Source organism: Stegostoma tigrinum, chromosome 4, assembly GCF_030684315.1.
Source record: "Stegostoma tigrinum isolate sSteTig4 chromosome 4, sSteTig4.hap1, whole genome shotgun sequence".
In the NCBI taxonomy this organism is placed as follows: Eukaryota; Metazoa; Chordata; class Chondrichthyes; order Orectolobiformes; family Stegostomatidae; genus Stegostoma; species Stegostoma tigrinum.
Window position 1 is genome coordinate 61245608 of NC_081357.1, and position 18492 is coordinate 61264099.

Here is an 18492-nt window from a genome sequence, read left to right on the forward strand (position 1 = left end):
ACAAAGAAAACCATCATTAATAAAAAAAACATAATACATTTAATTCCTTAAACTGACCTCTTACGAAAACAAAACATTTGTTTTCTATAGGCACTTGAAGTAGTCAATCAAATTGTTCACTTAACTGGCACCCCACTACGATAATCTTAGATCGTAAGTTGGTCAAACAGCTCAAATCCTAAAATGATAAACTGCAGGCTCCTATCAAAGAAGAGGGAGATAGCAAGATCTATTTTTATCTGAAATAAAAGCTTTACAAACATTTACTTTAAGTTTTAATCCCAGAAGAATTAAATTACTTGACAGCTTTGATAGTTCTTTGTTAGCCTTGATAGTTCAACAGCACAGCTGAATCTTCCACTGTTAACATTGCGAGGTTACCATTGACCACAGTTTGAACTGGACCAGCCATATAAATACTGTGGCTACAAAAGCAGGTCAGAAAATGAATTCTTTGAATAACTTGTCTCCTGTCTCCTCAAGGCACATGTCAGGAGTATGATGGAATTAAATTTGCCATTTTACAATATCTAAGCATAGTCACAACTTGGAGGAAAGAGACTGTATACTTAACTCACTTCGTGTGCTAGAGATGTAGGTAAATAACTATTTAACACATTGTGGAGGGTTCTTGCACAATTTATGACTCAGCCGTCAAACCCACAGACCGACCCCAACCTCACCGTCGGTCCCACAGACCGACCCCAACCTCACCGTCAAACCCGTGGATAACGGGGGACGCAGTGGTGGTATGGCGCACTGACCTTTACATAGCCAATGCCTGGTGCCAACTCTCTGGCACCTCATCCCACCGCCCCCCTCGATTTATGAGCGCACCCCTGACCACCAAACCATTGTCTCTCAAACCATTCATAAACTCATCACTTCAGGTGACCTCCCATCCACAGCCTCCAACCTCATCATTCATCAACCCCACACTATCCGTTTCTATCTCCTTCCCAAAATCCACAAACTTGACAGCCCGGCCATCCCATTGTCTCTGGCTGCTCCTGCCCCACTGAACGTGCGTCTACTTAACTTGACTCTGTTTTATCCCCCCAGTCCAGGATCTCCCCGTCTACATCTGGCACACCCCCACCCTCCACCTCCTCTAATACTTCCAAATCCCTGGCCCAACACCTCATCTTCACAATGGACACTTAATCCCTGTACACTTGTAACCCCCACACAGATGCCTAAAAGCCTTCCACTTCTTCCCCTCCTGCAGACCCAACCAGTCCCCTCCACTGTAACCCTCATCTGCTTAAAGAAATTTGTCCTTATCCTGAACAACTTCTCTTTTAGCTCCTCTCACTTCCTACAGACTAAGGGGGTGGCCATGGGTACCCACATGGACCCAAGCTATGACTGCGTCTTTGTAGGGTACGTGCAACTGTCCCTTTTCCACAGCTACACTGGCACGATCCCCACCTCTTTCTCCGCTACACTGATAACTGTATCAGTGTTGCCTTGTGCTCCCACGAGGATTTTGAACAGTTCATCAACTTTACTAACACCTTTCAGCCCAACCTCAAATTCACCTGGACCATCTCTGATACCTCTCTCTCCTTCCTGGACCTCTCTGTCCCCATCTCTGGTGACTGCCTCGAAACTGATGTCTACTTCAAGCTCACCGTCTCGCACAGCTACCCAGGCTACACTTCCTCTGACCCACCTTCCTACAAGAATATGAACCCCTGCTCCTGATTCCTCCACCTCCACCGCATCTGCTCCCAAGATGGGGTGTTCCACTCACAAACATTCCAGATTTCCTCCTGTTTCAAGGACTGTAACTCCCTCCACCAGTGATCAAAAATGCCCTCAATTGCATCTCTTGCATTTCCTGCAGTTCTGTCCTCACATTCCCCCCCCCCCTCAACAAAAATAGAGACAGAATCGCCCTGGACCCCTCATACCACCCCATCGACCTCCACGTCCAACATAGCATCCTTTGCCACTTCCACCACCTACAATCCGACCCCACAACCAAAGATATATTTCCCTTCCCACCCCTGTCTGCCTTTTGGAGGGATTGCTGTCTCCCTGATTCCCTCATCAACTCCACACTCTCCACAAGCCCCATCACCCCCGGCACCTTTCCCTGCACCCACAGGAAGTGCTACACCTGCCCTTACACCTCCGTCCCTCACCTCCATTCAAGGCCCAAAACAAACCTCCCACATTAGACAGGGGTTCACCCGCACACCCGCCAACGTGCCTACTGCATCATCTGCTCCCAAAGTGGCCTCTGTATCAGTGAGACCAAACGGTGGCTCAGAGACTGTTTTGTCGAGCATTTGCACCCTGTATGCAACAAACAACAACACCTTCTGTTCGCCAATCATTTTAACTCCCCCCTCCGACTCCCTGGGTGACATGTCCATCCTGAGCCTCTTCCAATGCCGCAATGACACCACCCACAAACTGGAAGAGCAACACTTCACATTCGGGAGCGACAGCCCAATGGCCTAAACGTTGATTTTACCAGTTTTAAAATCTCCCCACCCCCAGCCTCAGCCTATGTCCAACCCTCCTCCTCATCCTTGCCTCCTTGACCTGAAACAACCTGTCCATCTTCTCTCCCACCTATCTACCCCATCCATCCCAAAGACCGATCCCCACCGCTTCTTTACTGCACTCACCTATCACCATCCCACGTACCTTCACAGCCCCATCCGCTCCTCTCCTCTCTGTCTTTATTTCCAGAGCTCCCTTGCCCCTCCCCATTTCTGAAGAAGGGTCCTGACCCAAAATGTCAGCTTTCCTGCTCCTTTGATCCTGCCTGGCCTGCTGTGTTCCTCCAGCTCCACGCTGTGTTATCTCTGACTACAGCATCTATAGTTCTTGCTATCTCTTATGTCTGGGCTTAACTTGCTGTGATGTCCTTAATGAATAATTAATGTGAAATTGCAGCAACTTCTTGAAAATTGGGAGGTTTGTAGAAAAAAATGGTGTTTTTCTGACGCGAGTGAAGGAGCAACACAAATCGTCTAGCCAGTGTATTATAATTTTATCGAGTTTTATCCTCATCAACTGCAATAACCCACACTTCTCCAGGCTGAATTATATTTGCCACTTACCTGCCCATCTGTCAAGTCCACTGATACCTTCCTGCAGCCTCCAACTTTGTTCCACACCATTAACCGTATTACTAATTTTAAAATCATTTCCAAACTTTTTATTTGCCCTACTTGCATTAAACTGAAAATCTTTGTTACATATCGTGAAAAGCAAGGGACAGTACTGAGCCCTGCAGGATCCCACTGAAAACAGCTTTGATTAGATTAGATCAGATTAGATTCCCTACAGTGTGTAAACAGGCCCTTCGGGACAACAAGACCACGCCGCCCCTTGAAGCATCCTGCCCAGACCCACCAACCCCCCCATACCACTGAACACTACGGGCAATTTAGCATGGCCAATCCACTTAATCTGCCCATCTTTGGACTGTGGGAGGAAACCGGAGCACTCGGAGGAAACCCACGCAGACACAGGGAGAATGTGCAAACTCCACACAGACAGTCGCCTGAGGCAGGAATCGAACCCGGGTCCCTTGCACTGAGGCTGCAGTGCTAACCACTGAGCCACCGTGCAATCTAAACAGCACCTGTTGGTCATTACTGTACACTTTTCTTTCATTCACTGAGCTAATCATTGTTTCAGCTTGCCAATGAAAGAGTGGCTTCATACTTTTCTAAGCAGTATATCACACGAATGTTGGACTACATCAACTGTGTTATCTTGATCCACTCTCTACTTCCTCAAATTACATAATCCCATTGGCCAGTTTCAAAGTTTACGATACCTCAATGTTTTCCAATAATTTGCCTATCTGAATATCGACCAGGGCAGGCAGGTTTGTGGATTTTGGGAAGGAGATAGAAACGGGACGTGTGGGGTTGGGGGACAATGAGGTTGGAGGCTGTGGGTGGGAGGTCCCCTGAGGTGATGAGGTCATGGATGGTGTTGGAGATGATGGTTTGGTGCTCAGGTGTGGGGTCATGATCGAGGGGGAGGTAGGAGGAGGTGTCGGAGAGTTGGCATTTGGCCTCGGCGATGTAAAGGTGTTCCCCAACCCCACATGGCCCATTTCTATCTCCTTCCCAAAATCCACAAACCTGCCTGCCCTGGTCGACCCATTGTCTCAGCCAGTTCTTGCCCCACCGAACTCATCTCCACCTGCAGTGCCACAATGATGCCACCCGAAGGTTGCAGTAACAGCAACTCATATTCCGCTTGGGAACCCTGCAGCCCAATGGTATCAATGTGGACTTCACCAGCTTCAAAATCTCCCCTTCCCCCACCGCATCCCAAAACCAGCCCAGTTCTTCCCCTCCCCCCACTGCACCACACAACCAGCCCAGCTCTCCCCCCCCCCCCCCCACCGCCCCCGACCCACTGCATTCCAAAACCAGTCCAGCCTGTCTCTGCCTCCCTAACCTGTTCTTCCTCTCACCCATCCCTTCCTCCCACCCCAAGCCGCACCTCCAGCCCCTACCTACTAATCTCATCCCACCTCCTTGACCTGTCCGTCTTCCCTGGACTGACCTATCCCCTCCCTACCTCCCCACCTATACTCTCTCCACCTATCTTCTTTTCTCTCCATCTTCGGTCCGCCTCCCCCTCTCTCCCTATTTGTTCCAGAACCCTCACCCCATCCCCCTCTCTGATGAAGGGTCTAGGCCAGAAACGTCAGCTTTTGTGCTCCTGAGATGCTGCTGGGCCTGCTGTGTTCATCCAGCCTCTCATTTCATTATCTTGGATTCTCCAGCATCTGCAGTTCCCATTATCACTGAATATCTTGCTGACTGTTCTGTAATTACTCAGTTTACCCCTTCCTCTTCTTTTAAACATGAGCAATCCTCGAATACTGTAGCACTGTGCCTGTGGAGAGAGAGGACTGAAAAATGATGGTCAGAGATTTCACAATGTCCTTCCTTAGCTCAGCCACCTGTAAAAAGTTTCATCTGACCCTGGCAAATTATTAATTTTCAATGTTGTTACACTGCTTTAATTTCTTCTTATTCCTGACTATGTTCATTGCATTCCAAAAGAACAACAATTGGCCGTGTTAGATTTATCCTTTTTCATTTGCCCAGTTTACCCATATAATTTTTTGCATCATTGAGGAGAGACGTAGAGCTATACAGCACAGAAGAGCACTCTTCAGTCCAAACTTGTCCACACCGACCAGACGTCCCAATCCAACCTAGCTCCATTTGCCAGCATTTGGCCCATATCCCTCTAAACCTTTCCTACTCATATACCATCCAGGTACCTTTTAAATGTTGTAATTGCACCCACCTCAATCACTTCATCTGGTAGCTCGTACCAAACAAACACCATCCTCTGCATGAAAACGTTACTCCTTCAGTTACTTTTAATCCTTCCACTCTCACTTGAAACCTATGCCCCCTTGTGCTAGACTTACCCACCCTAGGAAAAAGACCTTGGTTAGTCACCCTATCTGTGCCCCTTATGATTTAATGAACCTCTATAAGGTTACCCCTCAGCCTTCAATGCTCCAAGGAGGAAAACTCCAGCCTATTCTGCCTCTCCCTATAACTCAAGTACTTCAGCCGTGGCAACAGTCTTGTAAATCTTTACAGCACCATCTCATGTTTAACATCATCCTTCCTATTGAAGGGTGACACACAATTTTAAAAGTGGCCTCACTAATGTCCTGTACAGCCGCAACACAATGTCCCAAGTCAAATATTCAATGCACTGACTGATAAAGGTAAGCATGTCAAACACCTTCTTCACCATCCTGTCTACCTGTGACTCCACTTTCAAGGAACCATGCAACTGCACCCCAGATCCCTTTGTTTGGCAACACAACCCAGTGCCCTACCGTTAATTGTATAAGTCCTGCTTTGGTTTGCTTTACCAAATTGCAATGCCTCACAATTATCAAAATTAAACACCATCTGCCAATCATTGTCCTATTGGCCCATCTGATCTTCTTCACTGTCCACTGCTCCAGTTATTTTGGTGTCACCGTAATAGCCACATCTCCTATATTCATGTTCAAATCATTTATGTAGATGATGAAAAGCAGTGGACCCACCACCAATCCTTAAGTCATAACGCTGATCAAAGACCTCCAGTTCAAAAGTCAACCCTCCACCACCACCCTCTGACTCCAACCTTCAAACCAATTTTGTATCCAATTGCCTAGCTCCACCATGATCCCATGTGATCTAACCTCACTACTCAGTCTACTATGCAGAACCTTATTGAATGCCTTGCTGAAGTCCATACAGACAATATCTACTGCTCTGCCTTCATCAATCTTCTTTGCCACCTCTTCAGAAGATTCAATCAAGTTAATGAGACACAGTTTCCCATGCAGAAAGCCATGTTGACTATCCCTAATCAGACCTTGCCTGTACAAATGTATGTAGGCCTTGTCTTTCTGAATCCCCTCCAACAACTTACCCACCACTGATGTAAGGCTTTATTTTCCTTACAGACTTTCTTAAAGAAACAGTAGCCACTCCCCAGCCTTCTGGCACCTGTCCCATGGCAGTCGATGATACAAATATCTTAGCACAGGGCCCAGCAAGCTCTTCCTTAGCTTCTCTCAAAGTCCTGGGAAACATCTGATCAGGTCTTGGCGATTCTCTGTCTGTGTGGAGTTTGCACATTCTCCTCGTATCTACGTGGGTTTCTTCCGGGTGCGCTGGTTTCTTCCAACAGTCCAAAAATGTGCATGTTCGGTGGATTGGCTGTGCTAATTTGCCCATAGTGTCCATGGATGTGCAGACTAGGTGGATTAGCAATAGGAAATGCAGGGTTGCAGGGATAGGGTAGCAGGGTGGGTTTGGGTGGGGTGTTCTTTCTAGGGATGATGAAGGCTTGATGGGCTGAATGGCCTGCTTCCATGCTTTGGGATTCTCTGATTTAACTAACTTTCTGTTTAAGATTCCAGCATCTCCTCTTCTGTGACATGGACACTTCTCAAGACATCACCATTTATTTTCCCAAGCTCCCTAGCTTCTATGTCCTTCTCCATAGTTAATATTGACTTGACATATTCATTTAGTATCTTGCCCATCTCCCATACTTCCACACATAGATGGCCAAATTTATCTTTGTGGGACCTTATTCTTTCCCTAGTTAATCTTTCGTCCTTATTGTATTCATGGAATCCCTTTGGATTCTCCTTAACTCTATTTAGAATCAGAGTTATAGCACAGAAACAGACCCTTTAGTCCAACTTATCCACACCAACCAGATATCCTGAACTGGTCTTGTCCCATTTGCCAGCATTTAGACCATGTCCCCGTAAACACTTCCCAAACATGTACCCATCTAGTTTCCTCTTAAATATTGTAATTGAACCCATCTCCACACCTCCTCTGGCAACTCCTTTCATAAAGTTACCCTTCAGGTCCCTTCTTTATTTTTTCCCTCTGACCTGAAACCGAAGCTCTCCAGCTTGGGACACCCTTCCTCTGAGAAAAAGACCTTGGCTATTCCCCCTGTCCGTGCCCCTCATGATTTCATAAACCTCTATAAAGTCACCCCCCCAGCCTTCGATATTCCAGGGAGAAAAGCCGCAGCCTATTCGGCCTTTCCTATAGCTCTTACCCTCCAATCCTGGCAACATCCTTCTCAATCTTTTCTGATCTCTTTCAAGTTTCACAACAGCTTTCCTGTAGCAAGCAGACCAGAATCGAATACAGTGTTCTAAACAGACCCAACCAATGTCCTATAGCCACAACACAACATCCTAACCCCTATACTCATTGCACTGACTAATGAAGGCAAACAAGCAAAATGCCTCCTTTGCAATCCTGTCAGTTTGCGACTGCAGTTTGAAGGAACTACGCCAGAGTTGGTGAATTGAAGAAGTTTCACAGGACTGCGGGACTCAAATGTAATTTTTTTTTGAGTTAAGCTACTAATTAATTGGGAATGTGTGTTATGAGGAAGATGCTAAAAGGCCTCAGGAGGATTAGACAGGGTTAGTGAATGGGCAAGAACATGGCTGATAGAATATAGTGTGGAAAAATGCATCCACTTGGGTGACAAAAATAGATGTGCAAAGCTTTTCTTAGAATGGATGGAAGTTGGAAAGAGTAAATGTACAAAAGGAGCCTCGGTATCCTTGACAATAAGACTGAAGGATAATATACAGATGCAGCAAGCTGTTAGGAAAGTTAATGGAATGTTAGCCTTTATCACGAGAAGTTGAGTACGGGAGCCATGAAGGCTTGCTTCAATTATGTAGCAGCTTGGTTAGAACACACCTAAAGACTTATGTACTGTCTTAGTCTCCTTATCTCAGGAAAGATAGCATTGCTATAAAGGGAGTGCATCAAAGGTTAAACAGACTGTCCTTTGAAGAGAAAGATTGGGCAAATTGGGTGTGTAACTCTACAGTTTTAAAGAAAAAGAAGTGATCTCATTGACGCTTAGAAAATACTTGTATTTGTAAGGGCAAATGCAGTGAGATGTTTCCCTGAATAGGGAGTCTGGAACATAGGAATATAGGAACATAGGAATTAAGAGCAGGAGTTGGCACTTCGGCCCTTTGAACCCACTCCTCTGTTTAACATGATCATAGCTGATCTTATCCTGGTCTCAACTCCACTCTCCTGCCTGCTGCCCGTAGCCTTTTATCCAGCTTTTCATGCGAAATGTATCTGTTTCTTCCTTGAGCCTGTTGATTGATTCTGCCTCCACTGCAGCCTGGGGCAGTGAGAGTTCCACAGATTCACAACCCTCTGAGAGAAAACCAGAGACACACTTTAGAAATAAGGGGGAGACAACTTGGGTCGGAGGAGAAATTTTTTCGGAGCGTGGTGAATCCTTGGAACTTTCTATCACAAAAACTGGAAACTCTGTCTTTGAGTATGTTTAAGGTAGAAATTGTCAGGCCAATCTGATACTGGGGATGACAGGACTATCGTATGAGTTGAGATTAGGTTGATTGGGTCTGTATTCACTAGGGTTTAAAAGAATATGAGGAGGTCTGAGTGAAACAGGGCTGGACAAGGTAGATGCAAGCAGAATCTTTTCCCTATTTGAGGAGTCTTTAACTAGGGGATACAGTCTCAGGAAGTGGGGCCATTTAGAACTGACAAAAGGAAACATTTCTTCACTCTGTCTCCACACCTTTCTATGGTAGTGAGTTCTGAGTTACTGAATATATTCAAGATTGAGATTGATAAATTTTAAGATATGAGGCCTCAATAGGCATGGAGAGAATGCAGGAATATGGCGTTGATATACAGGATAGGCCATCATCAATGGCAGAGCAGACTTGAAGGGCCGAATGGTCTGCTTTTGCCCCGTTCTGTGTTCTGCTTCAAATTACCAAAGCAATAAAAGGTTTTTGAGTTGGTGAAGGTAAAAGGAATTGACATGTTTTATTTGCCATCATTGTATTGATTGGTTAGACAGGCTGAATGGCTTCCTCCTGTTGCTATGGTCCAGGTTTGCTACAGTTAATGGGCAGGAACATATTGTCCTCCACAGTCTCTTCCTGACAGAGTTTTCAGTTCTCCAGAATTTAATAATTAATTCTCAGAGCACTCAGAGGAGCTGCTTGGGGGAAACGTGAACGAATCGAATGTAATTTCTGTGTGATATTTTGTTAATCAGTAAAATGCAATTGATAGTGATGGGAAAGTGGAAGCTGTTTGACTTACTAAACAAGAATTGTACAATTAGATAAGAAAGAAAGACAGTATTGGCTCTCCCATTGACTGAGGGACACACTGGTGAGGTGAGCATGGATATGTAGGTGGACTGATGGGAGGTAGGAAAGAGATGGGCACAGGAAGGTGACTCCTTGTTGCTGAGTAGTTTATATCGGGTGTTCTCAATCATGGGACAGAGACACCACTGGACTGGGACTGGGAATGTACGCAGTGTGACCCAACTACAAAGGTTGAATTCTCTCCAACCACCGATTGTCACATAAACATGCAGCGACATGGCCCAGAACAATGTGAGTACTTGAACATTCCAGTACACAGCATCATTTTACAATCCTTGCCATTGATCCATGTCTTAATAAAAGATTAATGACCTGCTTTCTCCACAATTAGTTGTTAACTCTTCCAATATTAATCCAAACTCAACGTACGTTTGTCTAACACCTTTAACAAGCAGTTGTTTTTTGGGAGCAATTTTTAAACAGGAATTGACACCGAGCCCCGAAAGGAAAGTTAGGTCAGGTGACCAAAAGCCCTGGGTCAGAGTTTTGTTTTTCTGTTCATTCACGAGACATGGCTGGGCCAGTAGTTATTGCCCATTCAATTTGCCCTTGAAAAGTTGGTGGTAAGGTTCCTTCTTGAATCACTGCAGTCCATATGCTATAGGTAGATATTGAAAGAAAGGAGTGGCTTGGAAGCGAATTTGCAGGTGTTGGTACTCCCATGTACCTGCTGTCCGAGTCTTTCTCGATGGAAGTAGTCGTGGGTTTGAAAGGTGCTGTCTAAGGACTTTTGATGGACTTCTGCAGTGCATGTTGTAGATGGTGTGCACTGCTGTTACTGAATGTCAGTGATAGAGGGCATGAGTGACTGTCAATGCAGTGTCACTCAAGCTGGCTGCTTTGTCCTGAATTGTGTCACGCTTCTTGTGTGTTATTGGAGCTTCACCCATCCAGGTTAAGTCGTGGGTATTCCATCACACTCCTGATTTACAGACTCATAGATTTGCTGAAGTTATCTCATGTCCCCTTTATGCCCTCATGATTTCCCTCTTAAGTATACCCCTACTGCCCTTACACTCCTCAAAGGATTCTCTCAATCCCAGCTATCTATGCCTGACATATGTCTCTTTTTCTCCTGACTTGAATCTCATTTTCCCTGGTCATCCAGCATTCCTGACACCAACCAGCCTGGCCCTTCACAGATGCTGATATAATACTTGCAACAAATGAGAATAAATACCAGCTTGTAATTCAATCAAAATGATACCAAATAGATAATTTTCCATTTCCTCAATCATTATTAAAAGTTGTAACTTTTTTAATTTCGTTGGTGTATGTTGGACCTTGCTGTGTGCAAACTGCCAAGTTTCCTAGTAACTACTCTTCAGAAGAACTTTTTTTTTAAAAAGCAGCCTGTTTGGACATGTCATGGAACCTCCATAGACATCATATCCATTGCTGTGATTTGAACCCTCTGTCACTATCACTGTGCCATAATGAATGTAAAATTCTTTGGCTGGGAAAGACCGTAGATATAAATACTGTAGAGATACAGGTCTAAACTGCCTGATCAGTTTATATACCAAGGTGCTAATATTGAAAAAAATAACACTTAGTATAATAACTTTAAATGCAGCAACTGTAAATAATTCAATCTCAGAAACTCCCCCATCAAACATTTCTTTCCACCTCAGGTATAAAATCTAGACATTTAATTTGTCTCTTCCCAAGATACATAAGCTTTATAAGAAGAATTGTTTATGTTAGATCAATTCATTCAGCTTCTGTCTTAACAAATCAATTCTCTCTTTGCTTGACTATTATTTCTTGTTTTCTACAAATGCTGCATCTATACCCACTTCCTATCTACTAAGCCCCTGATTTTTGCTGTAAGGCTTTTGTTACTTGTTTTTCCACATTGTTACATTTTTCTGTTATGTATTGACATGCCTACATTCTAATCAAAACTGCTTTTGTAAATTTGTCATCAGAAATAATATGTTTTCTGCCAGTGATGGTGCTGTAGGTCTGATACAATATATCCCACCTTCTTGGCCTCTACTTGAATGTTTTGCTGACTGTTCTGTAATTACTTAGTTTGTCCCTTCCAGTTCTTTTAATCACTAGTAAAGGGCAGCGTGGTGGCTCGGTGGTTAGCACTGCTGCCTCGCAGTGCCAGGGATCCAGGTTCAATTCCACCCTTGGGCAACTATCTGTATGCAGTTTGCATTCTCCCCGAGTCTGCATGAACTTCCTCCAGGTGCTCTGGTTTCCTCCCACAGTCCAACGATGTGCAGGCGAGGTGGGTTATAGAGGGATGGGTCAGGGTGGGATGCTCCTAGGGTTGGTGTGGACTTGTTGGGCTGAAGGGCCTGTTTCCACACTTATAGGGATTCTATGAAGTATAACATAAGGAAATCCTTGAGTACAGTGGGATATGCCCCTGGAGGATTGGAAAATGATGGTCAGAAGTTTCACAATGCCCTTTGTTCAGTAGCCTATGATAACTTTCATCTGGGCCTGGCAAATTATTAATTGTCAATGTTGCTACACTCTGTTTATTATTTTTGGTCCCACTAAGTTCATCTCAGCCCAGTAGAGCAGCAATTGACCAGATTAAATTTATCCTATTTCATGTAGCTCAGAGGTACTTTTGTAATTTTCTATATTATTGAGTAGATCCTATTGCAGAAATTGTATTGGAGTATTTAGGGATGTAGCTACTCCTCATGTGTGGACCTTGAGCCCAATGCGGGAATGTTATTGGGTCCAGTTGCTCCTAAACTTCACTTAGAATAAATCAAGTTGGCATTGATAGCTACATTGAGGACCTTGGGAGCAGGCCATTTTGGAATGTCTACTTGACATTTTGAGTCAAATGTCATTTGTAAATACTTCAACAATAGTATTCTGCAGTATTTATTTAGTACTGAAGTATCAACACTTAATTTTTCCTGTCTAGTTTTGACCATACTACAAGCTGGTATTATTCTCATTTATTGTTTGACCTTCCCCCATCCCCCAGGTTGATAATTGGTGAAATCGATTCATTGGGCAATTATTTCAGTTGATCAGCACACATTTGGAAATAATAAATGATCAAAATGGTGAGTAGGAGCACCTGATAATATTTAGACATCAGGGTGTTATTTTCCCGACCCCTGAAAGGTGTGGGCCTTGGATAGAAAGTTGCAAAGCATGAACCTTCTTGAAAATAATAAGTCAAGATTCTCACTAGTGGGTGGCATGAGGCCTACGTGCATGGAATACCACTCATTAACAGCCTCATTGTTACTTCATCCCTCCAAATGAATATGCAGCTGCTAGATAGGAACAGGATGCAGAGAATTACTGACATGAAATCCAGGCAGGTACCTGGCAACTCCAGCTCACAGTTTGCTCCTCCAACTCTCCATCTTAGACACCTGGCACCAGTGCCTCAGAGCACACTCTTTGTGCAGCGATCATACAAGCTCCATGACCACAGACATCGGCATAGAATACATACCAGCCTCACCACATCATCAAGGCACATGGAGTATGATTCTGCACTTCAACACTGTCCTTTTGGAGTGTACCAGCACCTCTCATTGCAGTGCTTTTGTACGCAAGGACAGGCAGCCCGCTCGCAGTTTTGACCTGGTGCATTTTTAAGAAGCTTCCTAGCTCCCTTAACACTCTCTGGATTTGAGCCTACACATCAACACTGCCTTGCTTTATTGCACTTGGTCACTGCAGCCTCATATTTCACAGTACCTTTTGTCTTGCTCTGCTGCTTAATGCAAACAGAAAGCCGATAGCCTGTCGTGGTTGTCAGGAGTGATCAGTGAAGGGGAGTAGATGTGTTGTTGTGTGGCACGTCAATCTCACACATGCACCACATGCCTGCCACATACGCAGTGAACAAACTGTATGAGCATCAAGCAAATGGCCGTGTCTCAAGTGTAAAGGAGATCTGGTCCTCAGTCAGGTCGAGCATGACGGCCTTCAGGCAGGATGGTCCTACTACAGTTAAGCCAAGGGCAGCCTCTGATATCAGTCCAGGGGCCTGGATATGGTCATTCAGCCACTAGGGGTGGCTACAGTGATGGGTCATACTTCTACAGCCTGAAAAGGGGGTGGAGGAGTGTGGGGTGCGGGTTGGTAGCCAATGGTCAGCCCTGTGGATCCAGCACAACAAGTATAAGAGTCTGAGAGGACAGTTGGAAAGCTGTACAGATATCTGACAGAAATCTGCCTGCGTGATGTTATTGTTGGTTTTCATTCAACTGAGCATAATGCAATAAAAGCAAAAATGCTGGAAACTCTCAGTAGGTCAGGCAACATTTGTACAGAGGAGAAGGTCATGTCATTGTTTTAGGTCAGTGATCTTTCAGCATAAAACTGAAGTGTTAACCCTATCTTCCTCTTTCTACTGGTGTTGCCTGATTGGCTGAGTGTTTCCAGCAGTTTCTGCTTTTATCTGTGCTATGTTATATTATGAACATCTGGAAGCCATCATTTTGGATCCCTGCTTTGAACTCTATTTGCTGGTTACAGGCTCCAGCCAATTGTGTCTGCGAGAAAACCAATATCTTGTTTCGTCTCCAACTAAGTCTGTCACCGGTTGCTGACTTCCAGCTCTGCGATATTGCCTGCCCCTGCCCCTTCCTCTTTCTTATCACCACTGTAATTTAGCCGTGCATTAATCATCCAAATGCATGTTTTTTTCCATTCCAGCCCTCCTGGCCTCCCATCCACCACATTTATTCCCAGTTGCTACTTTCGACCTTCCTGTTCTCGTTTGTGTGACTTGCTCTGTTAGCTCCCATTAGTGGCAGAATTTCGGCCTCATTGGGTTCTTCTTGCTGGTGCTTCTCGAATAAACCCTTTCCTATTACAGTGGACCAGAGGGAGAGTGCTGTCCAACTGGAGGTCCAAACACCAGATGACAAGTTAAACTGAGGCCTTCTCCTCCATATTAGATGTGCATTACAGATTCTGAGACATCACTTGAAGTGCTGGGAGCTATTACTTACATTTGGTGAACATTTAATCCTCAACCATTATCGTTAAAACAATTGTGACTTCTTTTATCTCATTGCTGTTTGTTGCTGTGGGGAAATTGGTTGCCAGGTTTCCCACTAATGATTGTTTAGAAAAGCCTTTTTTTCAGCAGCCTACTATGGTGTGTCCATAGCCATCACATCCATTGATGCAACTTGAATGTTCTGTCACTACAACCGTGCCGTAATGGATGTGAAATTCTTTGGTTGGGAAAGACAGTAGTTGTGAATACTGTGGAGATACAGGTCCAAACTGCCTGATTAGTTTATGTACTGAGATGCTGAAAAATAGGAGTATTTTTAATAGTAATTTTTAAATATAGCAGCTGTCAACAATCTAATCTCAGAAATTTCCCCCATCACACATTTCTTTCCACCTCAGCTATATAAGCCTAAACACTTAATTTTTGTCTCATCCCAAGATACATATAAATAGAATTGTTCTATTAGATCAATTTGTTCAGCTTCGGTCCTGCCAAATCACTTCTGTCTTACATAGATAAAAAAGTGTGGGGCTGGATGAACACAGCAGGCCAAGCAGCATCTTAGGAGCGCAATCTCAGATTCTTACTGCAACTCTCTTGCAATCTCCCCGGCCTCGAAACCGCCCAATCCACCCCCGATCCGCCTCCCCGTCCCTCCCCATCCACCTCAGAACCCTCTCCCCACCCCCCCCCCCCCCTCCCCCGATGAAGGGCCCAGGCCCAAAACGCCAGCCCCCGCGCTCCCAAGATGCTGCCTAGCCCGCTGCGCTCATCCAGCTCCACACTCTTATATTGAAGGAAAGCGTAGTGGCTATACCAAAATGAGACTAAGATTGAAAGAATTATGCAGCATAGCAAAGGTTATGAGGCCTCTCGTTGGCATATAAATATGTATTCTCACAGATTAGTATTAACCTGCTTCAATTCTGTCTTACGTTGAGTCTTCCTTGTTTCCTACAAATCTCGGATCTCTACCCACTTCCTGTCTACCAAGTTCTTTTGTCTGCTGCAAGGTTTTTGTTACTTGTTTTTTATTTTGTTACTTTTTTCTGTTATGTACTGACAGTTTTGATTAGAAACATACTTTTGTAAATTTGTCGTTGGAAGTAATATGCTTTGTGCCAGTGATTGTGCTGTAGGTCTGATGCAATGTATATCACCTTGTTTGATCTGTACTGTAGAGTTCACTCACCAACCCAACTTCCCAAATTGCTGTGAATTATTGTATTGATTACGAATAATTTATATTATAAAGGTTAAAGAGAACAGTTTTAAAATTGCAAGCATGAAAAGTAACCTCAACAAGATATTATGTTACTGTTGCCTCTCACTGTTTTCATTCAATTCAACCATTTTTCCAGGGTACATGCTAATTTAGAATTCTTAGAGCAGAGGTACCATTTACAGGATAAACTTCATCAACAAGGATCTAGAGAAAAGCACACTTAAGAACTGCAAACACATTCTTACTTTTATCTGAGTGAATTGTTTAAAATATTTGAAGTGTTGTGTTGGTATTTTAGATTTTGATTTAACCTGCCTTGGCACATACTACTTCTGTAATAAGATTGATTAGTGGTTTTGGCATCAAATATTTGATTTGTTCAGGTTAGGATTCTCGCCCTGCTTTTAGTGGTTAGGAGTGTATGTTGAGGGAAATTGTTCGTTGTGGGGGATTTTGGGGAAAACCCATTCCATTTCTGGTGTGCACACCAGTGGTACAAGAGTAGATTGTTGAAACTGAACACACTTCCCGATCATTCTAACTGAGATTTGGTGCGTTGTTTCCAATGGAAACTACCCTTTTTGTATGAATTTAGACAGAGATTAGATTGAAGACCTTTCTTATTAATATTTTTTGTCATAGCATTTTGTATTGCATTATCCACCAATTAAGAATCATGTTATATATAATATATGATTTAAATGTCTTTGAATAGCTCTCTTAAATGTTATTCCAATCCCTCCCTTGCCTCAGGACTGAATATTTTGATTCTACACTGCATGCCAGCTGACTTTAAATAAATTACTAGTTAAAGAAAAATAAAGTCTATCAGAATCTAGAAAAGAGCACACAATGTCAAGTATTTCATTTTTTGATTGATGACCTGTTTTAACAGGAAATGGATGTGGTCACACGCTGTTAGGCCCTGACAGTGGGACGTTAGCATCAAGGAATTATCCTGGAACCTACCCAAACCATACCTCATGTGAGTGGCAAATCCAAGTGCCTGAAGGAAAGAACATTTTTGTCAAATTTGGAGATCTAGATTTGCAATGTACCTCTGATTACCTCAAAATCTTCAAAAAAATATCTTCATCAATAACTGAACATGGTGAGTTTACGACTATAATTGTTCAAATTCAGTAAATGACAAGTCTGTCCAGAAGTGGTTGGTTCAAATGAGGTATTAATTGACTTCACTGAAGAAGAATTACTCACAAGTTAAGACTGAAATGTGTTCAAAGAAATGGAATGAAGGTTTCAGTGGGTTATCATTTTTATTCGTTCATTGTTTATGTCAGCTGTGCTTTAAAGTAGAGATGTCTGCACCTGGGTGAATTTGGACCCGGGTGAATATTGTTGGAGTTTATTCTTTTCACCCATGCTTCCTCATGTTCACTGCAAGAGCTTCCACCAGCCAAGCAAATCATTTATGAGCCAAAACCTGTGTGTTTTTAATTCAGTTTTGTAAGTTAGCATGCACAAGTTCAACTGTTAGTATCTAACTGTAATGTGTCAGGCATTGGAAACATCTGCTGATTTCCACTGCATTTTTGCGTCACCCTCATTAGTGGAGAATAGCTTGTCGTTGGTCAATCAATTCAATTAAAATTACTTAGTTAAATTTAATCATGGATGAAAAATCCAAAAGCAGAATATTTAGTATGATCAGCTGTGTGCAATACTAATCCAATCACCTTTTAGTCCTCGGTTTTAAGATGTTCCTGATGGCACATATAACAGTTAAAAAAAAGGAAATTGAAGATCTAGGAAACTTTCAGTTATAGAGCATTTTTCTCTTGAAATCAAGATATTTCTTCTCAATAACTGAGAAATCCAAACAGTAAACATTTTCGAAAAATAAATGCTTGATGTGGACAAAAGCGTGGATTGAGACACCCAGACAGCTAACAGTTTAATGCCTGACTGCAATAAGGAAACCCAATTCGATCGGTCTGGTTAGAATGGAATCTGCTTATGAAATGCCCCAAATTCTTCTAAACATCTATGATGCGATTAATCTGTGTGTAACTTAAGGTGGCTATGACTGTATATCCGAAACTCACCTCTGGCAGTAACTCAAGCTCACGTGGGGTAAAACATCTGTTTTCAATGGAATTATGACTGAAGCCCATTTGATCCCATGATGAGATTCATGCACACTTTTAACTGCTGGCTGTTTGCCTGACAAAGACAGCTTGACTAATCTCTCAGTATTTTGTGCTTGACTACTTTCCAATTTGTTGTAACAGAATGAAGTTTGTGACACCCAGAAGTTTATATTTTGCATTATTAAACCATTTAGAAAATCGATTTCATATTTGCTCCTGTGGCAAATGTATTAATTTCATCTGTATTTATTTTTCAGATCTGTTTTTAATAGAGTATTATTGTCAGTGTGAAGAACAGCCATTTGTCCAGGAGCTTCATGCTGGTGCTTACACTCCACATAAGCTTCTTCCCAGCCTTCCTAAATCCATAAAGGCGTCCTTTTGTTCGTTTCTGTGTTTTTCTAATTTATTCTTAAATACCATTTGATGCTATTCACCTTGACCACTCTTTGTG

The 18492-nt window shown here is 43.3% G+C and overlaps 1 protein-coding gene across 3 annotated transcripts in view; it reads left to right on the plus strand.

Annotated features, from left to right (window-relative positions):
- The window catches only part of dcbld1 (discoidin, CUB and LCCL domain containing 1), a 112149-nt gene that overhangs the window by 12205 nt on the left and 81452 nt on the right, over positions 1-18492 (plus strand). For all 3 annotated transcript variants that reach the window (XM_048531116.2, XM_048531118.2, XM_048531117.2), the window contains exon 2: positions 16823-17038. In XM_048531116.2, coding sequence (XP_048387073.1) covers positions 16823-17038 — 216 coding nt within the window. The remainder of the gene's footprint in view (positions 1-16822; positions 17039-18492) is intronic.